Source organism: Loxodonta africana, chromosome 11 (genome assembly GCF_030014295.1).
Source record: "Loxodonta africana isolate mLoxAfr1 chromosome 11, mLoxAfr1.hap2, whole genome shotgun sequence".
NCBI classification, from domain to species: Eukaryota; Metazoa; Chordata; class Mammalia; order Proboscidea; family Elephantidae; genus Loxodonta; species Loxodonta africana.
In genome coordinates this window covers 70,792,136-70,811,319 of record NC_087352.1, presented here as the reverse complement: position 1 = coordinate 70,811,319, position 19,184 = coordinate 70,792,136, and the positions used below count along the sequence as shown (strand labels likewise).

General features: G+C 51.2%; 1 protein-coding gene across 13 annotated transcripts in view; it reads right to left on the bottom strand.

Moving 5' to 3' along the window:
• Nucleotides 1–19,184, bottom strand: part of CELF4 (CUGBP Elav-like family member 4) — a 341,436-nt gene that overhangs the window by 239,398 nt on the left and 82,854 nt on the right. For all 13 annotated transcript variants that reach the window (XM_023543877.2, XM_023543841.2, XM_023543839.2 and 10 more), the window contains exon 2: nt 16,018–16,100. In XM_023543877.2, the coding sequence (XP_023399645.1) occupies nt 16,018–16,100 (83 nt within the window). The remainder of the gene's footprint in view (nt 1–16,017; nt 16,101–19,184) is intronic.

Below are 19,184 nucleotides of genomic sequence, written 5' to 3'. Positions count from 1 at the left end.
TGGCGATGAACCGGGTTCTCGCTGCGTTCTAAAATGGTCAGAAGTGTTTGAGGAACACCCAGGCAGGGTGCAGGCTGTTTTTGTGTGTGATTCCAACTCATAGCGACCGTATAGGACAGAATAGAACTGTTCCACAGGGTTTCCTGGGATGAAATCTTTATAGGAGCAGATCGCAAGGTCTTTTCGTCTGTGGAGCAGCTGGTGGATTCAAACCACTGACCTTTCAGTTAGCAGCCAAGCGCTTAACCATCGCCCCACCGGGGCTCCTGGGTGCAGGCTAAAGCACACAAAGCTATGGCAAAGCTCCATGGGACTGGCGAATAATGAGGGTGTCAGTGGGACCGAGCCCACCTTGCCACCTCATAATGCAGGACAGCCCCCAATGGGGGGTGCATTAGAGATGGGGGTTCACTCTCATCAGAGAAGGCTCTCTGAAGGGACTATAACTGGTTGAGCCTTGGGCACCCCAAGTTCCACCTGTTAGATTCTGAATACTTAAGAAATTAAAGTCTTTGTGAATTTTGAATCCACTAATAGGTCCCTGGGTGACACAATTTTTTAAGTGCTTGACTACAAACCTAAAAATTGGCAGCTTGAACCCACCCACTGGTGCCACAGAAGAAAGGCCTAGCAATCTGCTCCCATAAAGATTAAAGTCAAGAAAATCCTATGGAGCAGTTCTACTCTGTAACACATGGGGTTGCCATGAGCTGGAGTTGACTCAATGGCAACGGGTTTAAGTCAGACAAGAGGCACTGCCTTCCATGCAGGAGACCTAGGTTCGATTTCCAGCCCTGCATCTCATGTGTAGCCACCACTGGTCTGTCAGCGGAGGCTTGTGTTTTTCTCTGATGCTCAATAGGTTTCAGCAGAGCTTGCAGACTAAGATGGACTAGGAAGAAAGGCCTGGTTATCTACAGCTGAAAATTAGCCTATGAAAACCCTATAGATCACAATGGTCCAATCTGCAACTGATCAAGGGGATGGCTCAGGATGGGACAGCATTTTGTTCCACTGTGCGGGGGGTTGCCATGAGTCAGGGCCAACTTGATAGCAGCTAACAACAACACCAAAGGTAGAATAGAGAGTAATTTGGACTTTAGGAGAAGTTAGACTTGTAAAATTTCCAGTGCAAAAACAATTGTTCAGCAAATACATAATGTAGACAAAAGTACTGTCTGCAGAAATATGTCGTCTACCTAAGAGAACAGTGTTTGCAAGTGGCTTAGCAGCCCTCTCTGTCACACCATCACTGTGCTAATTACACGTGTTTTGTATCTGTTCATTAAAGCAGGTTTGGCAGGACATTAACTAGGAAACACTGCTGGATTGTCTACTCAGAAGCAATAAAACTGCACTGAGCACATCCCATAATATGGATGCTAATGAGAACGGTTGTCCTCCCCAGCTCTTCTGAATTAGGAAGGTTTTACCCGATTTATCAATCACAGAGCTCTCCGCGATAAAGGCCATGCTGCAAATAAGAAGGGACCCGGATGGGCATCTTAGCAGAGCTGTGTCCCAGCTGTCTGTGGACCTTTGGGTTTCTGAGTCGCCCATGCAAAATGGGAGTGGGAGCGAGTGATGCTCAGGCCCCTCCTGCTCTTTCTGAGGTTCCCCAGACCTCAGGGGGAAACAATGGCGGAGAAGAGCCCTCTTCATGGGTCAAACTCTTCTAGCCCCAGAGGAGTCAGCGTTTCCAGGCAGTGGTGGGCAGAGAATGAAGAGAAGCGCTCAGGGTTCCCCGGGTTGGGGGGCTCTGGAACCACTGGGGAGTGTTTGCAACACAGAGATTCCCGGGCCACACCCCAACTTCAGAGATCTGCGTGCGTGTGTGTGTGTACACACGTGCATGTGCAAAAAGAGAGAGAGAAAGGCTGAGCCCTGGTCTTTCTTTGCATTTGTTACAAATCTGAATGTCAAAGAGACTCCCAGGTGATTCTGCTGGGCAGTCAGGTGGTTAGGAAGCTCCCCAGCGCCAGGTGGGCTGCACAGAGACATCCTCCCCCAGGTGGGAGAGGTCCTCCATGGGGGAGGGTGAGGCACATTCCCCTTACCAGCCTTAGGGGCCCAGAGAGAGCCACATTTCCCCTAAACCCTCCACCAGCAGGACTTGCCCTGACCCGAGCAGCGTCAGGACCAGGCGAGTAGCCTCTGCCAGCCCTGCCACTGAGGGCCAACTCTGCCCACTTGAGGCTGTTCCTGAGAAGGGAGACTCAGGAAGGCTCTCCAGCCTCCCCAGCTGCCGATTCCTAATGTCACCACCCGGTCTCTGGCTTCTCACCACCCGGCCTCTGGCTTCTCACCACCCGGCCTCTGGCTTCTCATCAGGACTGGCTCAAGCTTCCCCCCTGCAGGCCACGCTGCACACCTCAGCAAGGCTGCCACGCCCCCACTCATGAAGTTTCAGTGGCTCCCACAAACCCAAAGAAAACCGACTGAGTTCGTCAGTGGGGTGTTTAAAGCCTTTCCTACTCTGGTCCCAGCCCTCCCCTCCCCACTACTCATGATGCCCAACTCTTTTCTGAGCACCCTGAGCTCTGGCCTTACTGCCTTCCACACACACCCTGGCTGCCTCCCTCTACCCTGCCTTCCTTGCACTGTCCCTCTTGCCTCCAACCCTCCTGTCCCTCGGAGGATGGTGTCCCCAGGGCCCAGTGCTTCCGGCTCCTGGAAGGCACTCAGCAAGCAGTCACTACCTTGCAGCACTCCCAAACCACTCAGAGCTCGAAATTTCAGCCAGAAGTATCAATTCATTGTCCTCTAACTGCTTGGCATGTACATCTTTTCTCCTCTGCAAGAGGGAAAGCCCCACGGGGCAGTAGGGTCCGCACCTTCTCCTCACTTCTACCTGCCAAGCACCTAGCACAGGATCACGCTTCTGGTGGGTGCTCAGGAAACATTTGCCGAATTGAATTAAAAACCTTCTCTCAGGCTCTGAGCGGTTCCAGCTGTCGGGTGCCAGCTGTCAGGGCTGCTGGGAGAGATGGAATGCATATTCACTGCAGACCCCTCAGCCTCCCTGCCCTGAGGCCTCCTGGACCACCAAGACCATGGGGGGATGCAGGGCACAGTTCTGAGCCTGTTCTCACTGGTTTGGGTTTTCAACCTTTGAGCTTCCCTTACTCAGATTCCAGGGGGTGCTGCCCTTTTGTTGGGCAGGGGTGGTGAATTGGGAGTGGTGAGGGAGGTATGTAGGTCTCGTGGGGATTTTGCAAACCATTAGGATGTATTTATCTGCTATCTCACTTGGGGGCATGATAGTGGCAATCTTGAACCATCTTCTTCCAGCATGGCCAGACCTTGGCGGGGCAGGGCCAGAGGCTTCTACGGACGTTCCAAGCCCCCCACTCCAACGCTGGCTTCAATTCAGTGGGGTGTGCTGGCCTCCTCACGTGGCCAGCCCTGTGCTTGGCTGTGCAGCAGGAGGGCTTGCTGCTGTGCACCCTGGGTTAGCTGTCCTCCAGAGCAGACGGGGGTGGGGTGGAGCTGAAGGGGCCAGGCGGGCTCCTCTGGGAGAGAGAGACTCACCACAGCAACAACAGCAGCAGCAGCAGCAGCAGCAGTGGGGAGACCATTACTTTGCATTTTTCCTCGGTGCCAGCAGGGCGCTCGGTGCTGCACACACATTGCATCCTGCTATTTGGAAACAGGGGGCAGTGGTTGTTCGTTTAGTGGTAGAATTTTCACCTTCCACGTGGAACATCTGGGTTCAATTCCCAGCCAACATACCTCAAGCACAGCCACCACCCACCTGTCAGTGGAAGCTTGTGTGTTGCTATGATACTGAACAGGTTTCAGTGAATCTTCCAGACTAAGACGGACTAGGAAAAAAAGCCTGATGATCTACTTAAAAAACTAGTCAGTGAAAGCCTCATGGGTCACAACGGTCTGGTCTGCAACCAATCATGGATATTGCATAGAACCCAGCAGTATTTCGTTCTGTTGTGCAGGGGGCTGCCGTGAGTCAGGGCCAACTTGATGGCAGCTAACAATACAGCCCCTGGTTAAAGGCACCTTTGGCATTCCTAAGGCTAAGATGAGGAAACCGAGGCACAGAGAAGTGAAGTAATCTGCCCAAGGTCACACAGCTCAGAGTGGTGGATCAGGGGTTGGAATCTGGGTTAACTGAATTTGGGGCCTGAGCCTGTCTAGTGGCATGATGGGTGTGGTCTCTAAGTCCTGAGGGTCTTCAAAAAAGGGAGAGATGGAGGAGGGCTAGAGTGGTCATGCAGACTTCCTCCAGGATGGAGGCTGGGGAATGCTCAGCAGGGTTTGGCTGAGACAGAGGATTAGTACTGGGCCTTTTATGATGGGGAAGCAAATAAAATACTGATAAAATCATGAGACCTTAGCTCATTTCCCAGAAGTGATTTGGTCCAATGTAGGGACAGCCTACTTTGCTCCACCAGGTGACTCAGACTTGGCCTGAACACTCTGACAGAGACTTGGCAACCTGTGGGACAGCCAATGCTGGTAGGGGGTCTTCCTCATGCTGCCGAGGAAAGGCCTCAGGAGCAGCGGGCAGCATGGGCCAACCCTGGGGCCCTCCCTGACCCTCTCTCCCTGACTCCCAGTCCAGCTGAGCTGAAGCTAATCATGAGGGTACATCCTCATCCTCAAGGAGGGTTGGTGGTAGCACATACACACCACCCCACATCCCCCTACAACCGACCACAAGAGGTCATGCTTCAGTCTCTGAAAAAGAAAGTTGCACCATTGCAGCTGGCCCTGAGCATCGGCCACCCCCGGTGACATGTCTCTCAATGGTCTTATCCAAAAGAGTGTACAGTGGGGAAACTGACCAGGGAATGACGGAGTATGATGTGGGGACAGGTGTCTGGCAGCACAGTGGCCTTTGTTTCTTTAATACCTAAGCCACACATGGAGGCACAGAAGGATACACGTTCCAGAAAGATACAGATGACAGAATTACAATACCTAAGGGACTGAACTCCTCCCCTCCCCTCCCCCCACAAATCCTACAAAATGAGAAACCTCATCAGTAGCTGGGATAAACACACTGAGTTAGCACTGCTATTGTGAAGAAGCAGCTCTGCAACACCCTGGACACTGTTGTTGGGTGTGGTCGAGTAGATTCTGATTTACTGCAATCCCACGTGACAAAGTAGAACTGCCCCATGGGGTGTCCTAGGTAGTAATCTTTACAGGAGCAGATCACCAGGTCTTTCTTCCTCAGAGCTGCTGGGTAGGTTTGAACCACCAACCTTTTGGTTAGCAGCCAAGCCCTTAATCATTTGTGTCACTAGGGCTCCTTACAGAGGGCCCTGATCTGAGCTGCAGGCAAACACTGCCTGGGAGTGACAGGCCTCAGACTGCCCAGGGTTCGGCCCATGATCTTACATTTCTAACAAGCCCCTTTGATGCTGAGGTGCTGGTGTGAGGTGCGCACTTTGACCAGGGTTTAGACTTCATGCACTGGCAGCTTGTAGAAGCTTGGAGACGGGGAGGCCAATGAGGGTTAGAGCTATCTGGTAGAACTCAGAGAGGAAGGCAGGAGCTCAGAGTGAAGTCCTGAAACCCAGGGGATTCTGGCAGGTGGGTGGTAAGGAGGCAGGGCCTTTCCTGGAGGGAGAAAGGCCTGTACGTGTCAGGGCCTGAGGCCGTAGCCAGGGTGCACAGTATGCTGGGATGGGAAGGCTGTCTGTTGGGGTTGACTGGAATCTGCAGGCAGAAAGGGGCTGGAGCTGCTGGAGGGCTGTGGTGGGAGACAGGCGCTTCCTCACCCTTCAGCCACATCCTCCCATTCTCAACCCTCACTCATCCCAAAGCCTTTCCCCCTTACTGCCTTTCCAGTTTCCTCTCCCTAACACACACATCTGGATTTCCTCCTCCTCCACAGGGCCCTTTCTGATCACTCCAGCTCAGTTACCTCCCTTTTCTGAAACGTAATGGGACATACAGTCCAAGTCACATATTTGACCATTTTATATTTTTTAAATTATCCTCTGATTATTTCATATATGAATTAGTTGTCACAGGATTTTATTGTGGCAAAGGACCCTAATGGTCATCCACACTCATATCATTGTTTTATCATTGATAATACTTGGATAGTTTATAGCAATTCATAGCATATAAAGGGTTTAAAAAAACAGTTGTCATCAAGTCAATTCCAACTCATAGTGTGTCAGAGTAGAACTGTGCTTCAAAGGGTTTTAATGGCTTATTTTTTGGAAGTAGATTTCCAGGCCTTTCTTCTGAGGTGTCTCTGGGTGGACTGGAACCTCTAACTTTTGGTTAGCAGCTGAGCCCATGAACCATTTGCACCCACTCATAGCACTCCATAAAGGACTTGCCGCTATGATTTTCACTATAGAAATCAAGAAATGGAGGCTCAGAAAAGCTAGGTGGCTTTTCCCCAGTCATCCAGCTGGTTGGTGTCCTGCTTGCAGGCTGTAAGTGCTCTCAGGTGGACTGGAGTGCTTGGCATTATCTTGCCTCTTCTGTGCTGGGCACAGAGTTGGGCACACCAGGCTCCCATCTGAACACACTTGCCTTATGCCCACTCAGGCACCAGAAGAGGAAGCCACCTGCCTGGCGCCCCCTAGTGGTCTCATTGAGAATACACCACAAGTGTCTTTGATCAAAATGTGCATTTGAACTCCAATACTCTGGGGTCCTGCGAAGCAAAAAAAAACAAAAAACAAAAAACCCAAACGTGTTGCAGTCAAGTCAATTCCAACTCGTAACGACTCTATGGGACAGGGTAGAACTGCCCCATAGGTTTTGCAAGGAGTGGCTGGTGGATTTAAATTGCCAACCTTTCGGTTAGCGGCCAAGCTCTTAACTACTGTGCCACTCTGGATCCTGAGAAAGACCTCATTTTCTTGGTCTCCAATGCTTTTCTTTTTACAAGTATTTCCCTGAGAAACTGAAGAAAAGAGAACAATATCTCCTTCCACCATCATCCCCCAGAGTTGCCCAGATTGATGGCGATTCAGCCTTCCTGATGACCCCCTCTCCTCCTGGCACATGGGCACTTGCCAGGATCCATGACAGCCCTCCATTCCTGAACCTGGCTCCCACACGTCTGCCCACACAGGCCAGCATCCCAGACACTAGGCCCTCTGCTCTCCCATACACAGGCTTTCTAGCAGAAACCCCTCTGACCCTAAAATACACCCACCCTGGACCAGGAGCTCACAGAGACATTCTGGCTCCCATCCTCAGTTTCTGGCAAAGGACTGACAAAATCCGTAGCAGCCTCACCCAGACTCATGCAGCACATCCACTATGACACCCTCAGGTTCTCGCTCTGGCTGACACATACCTTGCTCTGACACACGCTAGCAGAACCCCTCTTGCCCCTGTCAGCACCCGCACTGACACTCACTTCCGTGCCAGCTGCCAGTGCCCAGGCAAAAGCACTCGTATACAGAGTTTCCTTCATACAACCACGGCCACAAAATGAGGTCTGCTCAACTTTGCAAACTTAACCTTGAAGGGTGGGTTAAGTTGAAAACATTCTAGAAGGGCATAGACATGATGTCGATGGAAGATGAACCTCAAGAGTGGATCTACTGTATCCTGGGAGATCCCCAAACCAGCGAGGTTGATGGGTGGAGAGAGAAGCCGCCTCTCTCCCTCCCTCCCGCCCTCCTACCCTCCCTCTGAACCAATCCCAGGCACATGAGCAGGTAGAGGAAAGAATTAAGGTCTGGAACTCCAGGATGTGAAAATTAGCATTTACAGAGCGACACAGGACTCATGGACAGCAGTGGGTGTCAGGGGCATTGCAAAGTCTTTACAGAAGTGATGTTGGATTTGGGTGCCCAACGATGGGCAGAAACTCCCCAGCTGGAGGGAGTGATTCGAAAAAAAACAGAAGCTTCACAGAAGAGGCTGTGTTTGGGCAAGAGCTCCTTGGGCTGGGAGGATTTGTGGTGGGACAGGGAGTCGGCTGCCTGACTAAATTGTGTGGGTGATGGGAGGCAGGAAGAGTTTTCAGGTGATGGGGTCTTTATTCCACATGATAACGCTGGATGTCCTTTGAGGGTTGCATCAGAAAGGTGAGAGCCTAGAAGCAGGGAGGCCACCGCGGTGTGTGGCTCATCCAGGACACTCTGGGTTGTTACCCTGTCTTTCTCACCTGAACTCCTGGGCACGTCTCATTACTACCATTTTTTGGCACCTACAGATATTTCTTTGATCTTGAGCTGTCTGCAAACTCACCTCCCAAACCAGATTATAAGCTTTTGCAGCAATGGGCCATGTCTTACTCATTTTTGTCCAATGCCAGACCCCATCTCATATCCCCCCACTCCGACAGACACACAAAGGCTGCGCACCTGGAAGGTGGGAAAGTTAGCTGTAAACGTTACTGCTACTTATTCAGGTGATGGCAGCCTTGTTCCAAACCACACCTGGGCCAGTGATGGAGAAAGCTGGGACAAGTCTGCTTAGTCTTCTCAGAAGGAGCCCTGAACAGGGTGCTGAGGGCATTGCTGGATAAGCTGGTGGGAACCCAGCCCCTCACTGCAGTCTCTGCCACAGCCCTGGTGCAGCAGGCTGGCTGGCTGGTTTGCATGTGGGAGAGACATATGTGACCTGTGCTTTATTACACTTGTCACAAATGGCGTCAGGCAATGGCAAACAGGAGACACTATCTTCCTCACTCTCCCACTCTCCCTTCGGCTCCCTGTCTTCCTAAGTCATGTGAGTAATGGCAAGTCCATTACTCTTAGCATTATAAAGACTGTCAGAACTGGGAGGGACGCCAGCAGCAATCAGGCCTACCCCTTCCTTTTGTAGTCCAGAAGGTGGAGGCCCAGGAACCCTGCCCAGAGTCACACAGCTTGTGGGTAGCAGGGCTGGACCTGGCGTCTGGGTTCTTGAAGCCCAGCCCTGGCTCTGGCAATGATTTTATGTTCCCTCTTGCTTGTTTATTTCCTTCAAGTTGGATATGCTGGCCGTGGACACAGGTTCTCTGGCACTTTGGGATAAATCAGTTGGGGTTCTTATTGAGCACAGACGTGGCCAGGCCAGAGCTCAGTGCCCCCTAGGGGAGCTGAGAGTCACTCTTCAGAAAAATGGGGAGCCTCTGGCCAGTATGTGAGGGGCAGGGAAAAGAAGGGTGGGCAGTCTAGGAGGGAGGGACAGTGTGGGCAAAGCCCTGAGGGAGAAGGGCTTCAAGATGGTTCTGTGGGGAAGAGAGTGAAGACGAAAACTAGGGTGTAGAAGAGGAGAGGCAGCCCCTGGCCCTCAGTCTCTGAGTTTAAAGGTTCCCTCTTAGAACCCTGGTGTTTCCTTCAACATAACGGGACCAGCACAGGGTCTTTGACTGTGTCTGTGGAGTGGTCGGTATCGCGTGGTGGAAGGCTGCTGGACTGGAAGGTTTGAACTCAACAGATGTCTGTCAGGTTTCTGTTTCCTGTCAGGATGGGACTCTTCTGGAGGGAGGGGCTGGAGAACCCCTGCACGTAGGTAGGCTGTGGAGGTTGAGGTTCTGGTCCCAGGTCTATCACGAGCAAACTCTCACTTCATCTCACTTGGATCACAGATGCCACACAGCTACAGTGTAAGAGCAGAGCTGGAAGTCAGTGCTGAGAACTGGCAGCCTTTGGCCGAAATTCAGCCTACAGGTGTGAGTGTGCGTGAGTGCCAACCCCAAGTGGTCTTTCATGCCTGGAGGTGGTTCCTGCACTCTCCCGTGGCCTACTGCTCCTCAGTTCTTACACCCTTTGAGCGGGTGCCTCCTTCAACAAACTCTCCTCCTTCTAGCCCGTCTAAGGACTTCTGAGATTGTCCCCAAAATGAATGAGAACCAGTGAGTGAGAGAGAAGACCGCTCTGCTCAGGACCTCACTGTTCTGTCTTCCACCCCTATCTATTGCCTCTTTGGCCCTAGGACAGGGGTTCTTTATCTCAGCACTACTGACATTTGGGACCAGTTAGCTCTTTGTTGTCAGGGGCTGTCCTTGTGCATTGTAGGATATTTAGTGGCATCTCTGTCCTCTGCCCACTAGATGCTAGTAGTACCACCCACTTAGGACAACAAAAAATGTCTCCAGACATTGTCAGCTGTACCCTGGGGAGCAAAATTACAAATTCACCACTTAAAAGGACAGATGAATAGTTCTCTTTAGGGGAAAAATAAAAAAGAAAGATATGTCATTTATTTCCCGAAAGAGACCAGACACGAGATGCAGAGAAGGTGCTGGTGGGACCCCCATGACTCAAACACTCTCAAAGACCTCTCCCCTCCCTACCATGGAACAGCCACCCAGCTGCCCAGTGCTCAGCAAGGACACCAGGACCAGGGAAGTGGGGGTCTGTGGGGATCTGGCTCATGGCCCCATGATCTGAAACAGTACAGAAGGTGGTAGGGACTGGGAGAGAAGACACAGGTGGTGAAGGGAACCAGGGTCTCTGTTTAGAGACAAAAATCACACACTCTGCACCCAGGACAGATAAGTGGAAACACATCATATCTCTAAAATGAAACGCTTTGATTGCACCAATCACTAGAAGTTGTAAAACTACTCCGAAGAATTACCAGCCTCTGTACATGCTAACTACATCCATCATAAATTTGTCTTTAGTTTCTGTTATCATATCACTGTCTCTGGGGACCCCCGTCTTGTCATCATTTGCCCTTTATAATTTATTCATCTTGCTCTTGCCTGCATCCTTTCTACTTATCATTCATCTTTACAGTTGTACATAAAATGAGATGGATCTGTCAATGGCAGGGCTGTCAGGAGGGAGATGGACCTTGTCAGGGAAGCCCCTGTAAGCAGGCAGAGGTCCCACCAGAGCCTCCTGTGGGTGACAAGACAGAGGTGGGGGGCAGAAGGAGAGAGAAGGAGGGCATTCAGAAAAGAGGAGAGAAGCGAGAGGAGAGACAAGTAAGAAGGATGAAAGAGAAGGAAAGAGAGGAAAAGGAAAATAACAAGAAGGAAGAGAAAAGAGAAGGAAACAGAAGCAGAAAGAGAAGAGAGAAAAAGGGAAAAGAAGGAAGAGAAAACAGGACTCAGGAAAAAGCAAGTGGGAGGAAGGGGGAGAAAGTCAGAAGAGACACCCTGAGACAGAGGTGCTAGAGATCCAATCGAGCTCTTTGTTTTCTTTTTTAATTTTCCATGTTAACGTCTTTCCCGGTAAACTCAAAGAAGGTCACATTGGATTTCCACGGAACTGACCCATCCCCGAGTCACGGTTGCCCTGAGTCGGGAGTGATGGCAGGGATGCTGCACGTCTGTCGAGCTGACATGAGGGGGTGGGGGTGGGAGGCAGCCAGGGAAGAGTGTTGGTTTGCTTTGTATTCTAGGGTTGCTGGAGTGAGGACACAAAAGCCAATCTTTAACTAGTGAGTTGGAACTTTAATGTTTACCAAGCAGCTACAGCTCCCACTCCTGTCCCCCACCCGCTTCTCCCACCAGATGCCTCTCTTCCCCTCTCCCTTCCCTGCTCCTTCTTCTCAGCCTCCCAGGCCTCCTGCTAACTGGACCCAGTTCTCAAATGAAGGCACCGGATGGGGTGAGGAGCCCTTTCTGCTGCCAGGGGAGAAAAGTGTTGGCTACTGCCTGTCCTGCACCTGATTTTCTCTAACCGGAGCCTCTCCCCTGAGGCCCTATATTTCTAACTTTGGAAGCAGATGGGCTCTTCTGGAAGACAGTTCTCAGCAAAGTGGAGAGAGCAGGAGGAGCTAGGATGAAGCATTAGAGGCCAATTCTAAGGAGCAGAATTCTTCCAAGAGGTCTCCCATGCACACTCAGGCCCAGGAGTTCCCGGGGTGGGCCTCTCCTGCCCTGCGTGAGACTCCTGCTCAGCCAGGTGGGTCAGCTCACAGCCCTGCCTGTCCTGTGTGCTTAATCTTGAGGCTGTTGCTCAGACCAGTGCTCTTATCTGACACATCTATCTCACACCCAACTCTCTATTCCCACTCTGCCCATATCCTAAACAAAACCTGGTACCAGCTCATGCATTCTATAGTCATCTTGGTGCCCTCTACACTCCACAGCAACCAGTGATGCTAGAGAGGACAGGTGGGCATGTGGGCTTTGGTGGTAGGCCAGGGCTGGTCCTGGCTTGGCCATTTATTATCTGCATGACCTTTGGCAGTTGAAAACCCTGGTGGCGTAGCGGTTAAGAGCTATGGCTGCTAACAAAAAGGTTGGCAGTTCAAATCTAGCAGGTGCTCCTTGGAAACCCTATGAGGCAGTTCTACTCTGTCATACCGGGTCGTTATGAGTTGGAATCAACTCGACAGTAACAGGTAGGTATTTAGCAATTTGGTTAATCTCTCTAAACCTTGGTTTCCTCATCTATGGGAGATAATAATATCTTCCTCATAGGGTGGTTGTGAAAATAAATTAAGTAATGGAGGTAAGGAGCTTGACATCATGCCTGTCATATGGTAATTGCTTGATACAAATATTACCAATCAATTTAATTACGATTACAAATATAGTTAATAAATATTGACAATACATTATTAATATTAATAAAAATTAACTGATACTATTATTGCACAACTGTCCATACTATCCATTTTACAATAACATGTGCCATCTTGTATTGTTGATTATATACACTTCTATCTCCAGCTCAACTGGCAACTCCAAGAGGGGTGGGGGATGTGTCTTTCTTATCTCTGTGTTTGTCATCTTGCACAGAGCCTGGGTATACTTAGGATATACTTGCTGATGAATCGAGAAACTATCCCATGTTGAACTACACCCTACAAGTGGTGGACTGGGCATTGGGAATAGAAGGGGGTGGGCTGGAAAAGGCCAGGGGGCAGAGAGTGAGATCAAGAGTGTGTGGGAGAGAGAGAATGTACAAAAAGTGGAATCCTCTGCCTAGATGTTGGCAGAAGACACTGCTCAAAAGGACCCTGCTGAGACTTCATGGTTTAGTAATCTCATTCTATTGAAATCACTCCAGAACTAATAATCCATTTGTGACACTCGTCCAGGGATGACTCCATCACTGAGGGGCTTTGTTTAGGCTGGCTCTTGGGGAAACTGACCTCTAATTTGCAAGAAAAGCCATTGTGGTTCTGATTTCTGAGATTCTACTCAACCCAAGAGAAATGCCAGAGCCCCTTCTCAGTCCCCAATGAAGGCACGTATGAGAGATGTTTCTCATTCTGTCTCTGTTGTTGTTGGCAGTGGTGGTGGTGGTGTGTGTGTGTGTGTGTGTGTGTATAACTACAATGGGATTATTCTCCTTGCTGGCAATGGGACAGCAGCTCTGTAACTTGCTTGGAAACAGAAAAGGCTGCCTGTACTGTCTTCTCCCCCATTTCTCTCCTCCGTGAGAAAGTTGAGGGTTGATTTTAATGAATTGATTTTAATGGATTTTGAAGTCTTGAAAAGTGCCTAAATGCTGAGGTTTCCAGTTTTCCAGGTTCTTTTTTCAGTTTTATTCTCCTTAGTCAGACATCTAGTGTGCTGGCTGGGGCATGTAGAGTGGTCACCCAGACAAGAAGATGTCTCCCACCTGCCCCTCATCCAAACAGGACCCCCTCAGCTGGTGGGAGTGCCTATTAATTGGTTGGGTGAAAGCGTATTGCTTGGTCCTGTCTCTGTATGAGCTAGCAACACTCTTTCTCTGTCTCAAAGGAGAGAATCAACCCAAAATAATAACAACCAGTTCCACTCTCTGGAATCAAATAACTCTACTCTAAAGCATAATTTTATTTGATCATTTTGTTTTTCATTTGTCTCCATGTGAGTTTGTGCAGCGACAATGTACCCTGGTAACTCCGAGCTGTGATCCTCTTTTCCCAGTCCCTCACCCTGTGCGCTGTGCCCACCCTGAAAACTGTCTCATGAGATATTTGAGGCCCTAAGTCTCCCTGTGAGGCCTTTGAAGAAAGAACAGCACCCCAGTTACAGCAAGAGGACTCTAGGCTCTATTTTAGCTCCTCTGTTGGCCTCTAGCATCACCCCTCCCATCTCTCAACATACATGCATATTTCTTTTTGCTCTTTTTCCTAAACTTGCCCAACTTGTCTTTTTGATTTCAGAAAAATGCCACTGGATCTCCCAGTATGAAGGATTAGCACAGATTATGGGGAACAGTGTTAATTATCGGTGGAAGGGGGGCTGGCGCCTCGCTCCAATGTGCTCCTGATTTCCCCTGGGCCTTTCTGCCTGGTAATAAGCCTTCTTTAATCTGGCAGGCCCCTTGGTGAAATCAGCACCACGGACAGTGATATTGATTGCTTCTGAGAAACCATCACAGCTGCTCAACCAAATTACCTTTGATGTGTGACCTTTAATGTAATTACTGCAACATCAAAGTATTTCTATAAATTATTAAAGAACTAATACACTCCATCATTTAGCTATTCTATTATATGTAAAATAAACAACCACAAGTTAACGTGAGATCCTGAGCAATCCACACTTGCTACTGAAATTCTCCTAGTCCTGGCCTCTTCCTCTTAAAAATCCTAAGCCTCCCCCTCCCATCTTCTTTCTGTTTCCCCATCTGATTCGTGGCTTTTAGCCACCATGAAACTCCCCAGCAATCTCTCTCAAACTGATGAAGGGCCTCCCATAACAATGCGGTATTTTCTATTCCATTTGGGTGGCTCTAAAACATCTATCACAATTTCGCCCCAAAATGAAGTACAATAAACACTTTATTAATCAGCACAAACCTTTCTCAGAAGCCTTTGATTATCTTACAATATGGCTTTATGCTTCACACATAACATGGGGCGAAGTGAAGCATATTTCTGCCATCTTACTGAGGGCACCCAGAAAGCAATTACTATAATATATGTGCATGTGGCCGCGCCACTGAAAATCCAACTGGGGACCGGCCACCCTGCGGGAGCTGGGGCTCCACACAAAATCCGTGTGGTGTGCGATTTCCATCCGTTTGCATCCTAGGCATGTTATTAAGATGACTCAGTCCCGTGCTTTGCAATCACAAATACCAACATACAATACAAAGGCTGTCCTAATGGAAGGCAGAACCCCTGTAACTCAGCACCGCCCCCCCCCAAAACACGCAAAGAAGGATCTTTGATGAAAAGGAAGGCTGCCCCGCCAGGGCTGCATTTTCTCTCTGCCTACCTGGTTAACCTTTCCTGCTGTGGGGCAGAAATGGAAACGTCTGTTTACATGCGCTTTGCTTGGTAAGAATGTAAACATGCGTGTGTGAGCACGGGTGAGCATACATACAGAACACACGTGCCTCCACGCAGTCGACTGTATAAGCTTAAACACGGAATATTTATACGTTCTTTAAATTATGCCCACAAACACGAACATCTTTCCATTTATCTTTAGATACTCAGCCAGCTGTATATCTCCCTCCCCCGCCCCCCTCCCCCCATCTCTCCGAACCCACAGGAGAGACCGCGCAGACCCTTGACCCGAAGAACACTTCTTATTTTATGGTGATGAACTAGCCTCGATAATAGCCGTGGCTGATATCACACCCAGTTAGGGGGGCCATAAATAATTCTCTTCTCCCCCTCACAGAAGCTATAAACCAGGGCCGAGGCGCGATAGTTTATCAAAGCCGAGGGCTGGCTCCTTAAATAAACCGCGGTGATCTCACTCGCGGAGGCGGCGCCGAGCCCGGGCTAGGAGGCGCCCCCTCCCGCCCCGGCCCCAGCCCTCGGAAGAGCCCGGGAGCCGCCTGGGTGGCGTTCGGCGGCCGAGCCACACGCGGCCCCACGGGGCACGCGGACCCGAGTTCCCCGCCCGGGTTGCCCCGGTGGGCTGGGGGCGGCGCAGGGGCCGGGTCGGCGCGCCGGGGAGGGAGGGCAAGGGCTGCGTGTGAGCCTGCGGCTACTGCCAGGTTCGTCCTCCGCCGGGATTCCGTCGGGCTTGGCCCTCGGAATGCCAGGTCGCCGGGCGAGGTCTGGCCGAGGTCTGGACGCGCCTCGCCCCTGGCCGTGCGGTCCCGAGCGCAGGCAGGAGTTGGGTGCCGGAGCCACCGTCCCCCGCGGGCCGCATCGCGGCTCGGCCTCCCCAAGTCGCCCCCTGTCGGCGCGTCAGTCGCTCGCGCCCGAGCGGGCGCCACTTACCCCGGGCAGGGTCTTCTGCTCGTGCAGAGCGCTCTGGGCCTTCAGCGCTGACTCACGCTCGCAGTAGGTGAGGAAAGCGCAGCCTGGGGAGGGAAGCAAGCGCGGAGAAGGGTCAATGGGGCGCCCCCTGGGCCGCTTCGCGCCCGCCCGCCCCCGCCCAGCTCTCGGTCCCTCTCCTCACCCTTTCTCTCCTGTGCACTCTACTAGTCGCTTTCCTGCCTCCCGGTTTTCCCGTCTGTCTGTCTGCGTCTCCTCCCTCCCGTTCCTTTTTTGTTGTACTCCCTCCTCGCAGCCTCACCCTGCATCTTCCCCCCACTACACCCCCTTCTCCCCGTGGGGCTCTCCCTGTTCCTGTGCCCCGGTGACTCAGGCGGCTCTGCTCTCTCCCTTTCGCCTTCCTTCCCTCTGGGTGGTGTTTCTGTTTCAGCTCCAGCCCCCATAACTCCCAGAAGGGGCAGTCCCCATCATCCCCAAGACCTCTAGCCACACTTGACGGTGAACTCTTGTCCTAGCCCCTTAGGAGTGCCGGCGGCTGCTCCATCATCAATGATGGAGGGACCCTCTCGGCCTTCCAAATAAAGGCACCATCTGTAAGGAGGACCCCAGACCAGGCTGTCCTGAGAAAAGGAATGGGGCTGTCCACGTGTCTCCTGTCCCAGCCCCTGTTGTCATATGGGCAGTGATGGTCTTCACACCCTTGCCCATCAGAAGGCACAATGCTGGACCTGGAGCACATCTAATTCCCTAGGGGACCCAGGCAGATCACATACCCCCTCAGCCTTGGTTTCCTTAGCTGTAAACTGAGGGATCGCCAAGGTCCAGCTCTCCCACGGACAGATGCTGGCAGTGCCATGCCATTGCCTCCTCACCAGGGAGTTTGGCTTTTCACAGAGCAATAGCCTACTCAAGGAGTGACTTAATGCTGGCCCTTTAGGCACAGTGACAAGAATGTTTGGTGATGGGAAAGTCTTCCTCAGAGATCCCTCAAACTGCCCAGTGTTGGGGGTCCCTTCCTCTGTTTGTAGGAAGGAAGATGGGCCTGGCTTGGGAGGCCTGCAAGGCCTGGGCTATGGGGGAAGTCAAAAAGTTCACTTTGGCCAATAGCAGGCTTGAGTCTGAGTTGCCTCAGACTTTCCAAGGCCACCCATGGCCCCAGGGAAGACACTGCAGAGTAGCCATCCACCCCTCTCTTGGACTCTTTCTCATTGTCTTTTCTGAACCTCCCCAATAACCTGTATTCATCACTGCCCCCATTCCTTTGCCTTCACAGTTTCCTTGGCTGGTAGGCCTTCTCTCCCTATTTCCACATCTCCTGGTCCCATCCATCTTTCAAGAATCTAATCAAGTCCTACCTACTCCAGGCAGCCCTCCTTTACTGGTTTAGTCCATATCACACCAACTTGCTTTCTTGACTGCCCACAGATGGCCGTGTGGTCATTATCATGGTCATTTATCAAATATTTCCTGAGTGCCCACTGTAAGCCAGGCTCTGTGCCAGGCCACAGTATGGCAGCAGGGGCTCAGTCCCCTTCTCTCATGGTGGTACCAGTCTGGTGCTTGCTACAGCCGTTGTCACCAGACTTGCATTGGTCTTTTGTCTGGGCACCGAGTGCTTCCAGATTCCTCTGCAGTTCCTGACCCCTCCATCACCCAGCTTAATGAAAACTCCCTTCCTCCTCTTCCAATGTAGAAATTGGCCCTGCCTCCCTTCCCCTTCTGGCTTCAGAAAGGAGACGGGAAGGAAATGGGAAGAAGGAAGCAGAAACAGAAGCTTTGGAGACAGAAACTCTCACCTGTCAGCTCTCTCTCTGCCTTTCCCCACCTCCATTGGGCGAAACTGTGAGTGCCTCTCTCCCACTCCATCTCATTCATTCTCTCCAGACTCCACATTACCCCTCCCTTCTTCCTCCCCCCTCCTCCCTTCTCCTTCCTGGTCACTGGCAGATGGTTATTGATGGAGACATCGAGGACTGAAATGAATAGCGGTCAGAGGCCCCCGTGACGTTGTCCCTCGTGCTGCCGCCTACCTCTCCCGGGGGCATCTTTCCTCCCATCCCCTCCCTGGCCTTGTCCTCTGCCTGTGTCTGCCTGCAGTCAGAGGTGGCCACTGCCTTGGCTGCGTGCAGGCAGGCTGGCTAGGGACAAGGTCAGGGGTAGGTTTGATGGGGGAGGGGATGGGAGGAGGGGGAGGAGGAGAAGGAAATGACCATATTGTTTCCATGGCCCTGGATAACAAAGAAAGGATTTTAGAGAAAAAAGAATGCTACTTTTGTCTAGCTTCCAGGAATTTCTGCCACAGTTTTTTGAGAGATCTCAAAACTTGGTTGTAAACCAGAATCGTTTGATGGCCACCCCCCCGACACCCTGTGTGACCTACCCCTGCCATCCCCATCACCTGAGCTATCTCCTTCCATCCCTTCCCTTCTCACTTACTGGTCTGCTTCCTCTTTCTCAAAGCCCACCAGGCATGCTTTGTTTTAGGGTCTTTGCATGGGTTGTTCCCTCTGCCCAGAATGCTCTGCCCTTATTTAATACACCCCATTTGCCCCATCCCACACACATACATACTCTCTGACTCTTTGTCCTACTTGTTTTTCTGTCTGCTGCTTATTCCCCTCTGACACATTATATATTTGTTTATTGATGGTCCATCTCCCCATGTTCAGATGAGGCCAGGAACTTGGTTTTGTTCTGTTTCTGCTGGGTCCCCAGTGCCCAGAACAGTGGCAGAAGCTTAATAAACATTTGTTGGGATCATTGAATCCCTGAACATCCTTGATTATTTGAGGGGATCAGAAGGGAGTTGCTCAGAGGCTGCTGGGAGCTGACCAAGGCCCCATGGACACTGCAGCATGCTGGGCTCCCTTGGCAGTGGTAGAGGCAGAGGTTGGCTGCAAGAGCTGATAGGTGGGCAAGTGCTGAGGGGGCTCTTGTCCCAAAGGCTTCCTCAAGCTGGTTCTTCTAGTGCCTGAGCAGGCTATTAGTCATTCCCTTGAGTCTGGAGGGCTTTCTCCCCCAAGTCCATCATCCCCTGAAAAGGGTGATGCCAACTCCAGACAGGGAGCTTGGCTCAGGTGAGCCCTTTACCAACCACAGGTTGCTTACTGATTCATCTTTCTAAACCTCAGTTTTCTCACCTATAAAACAGGGACAGTAGTATTCACCTC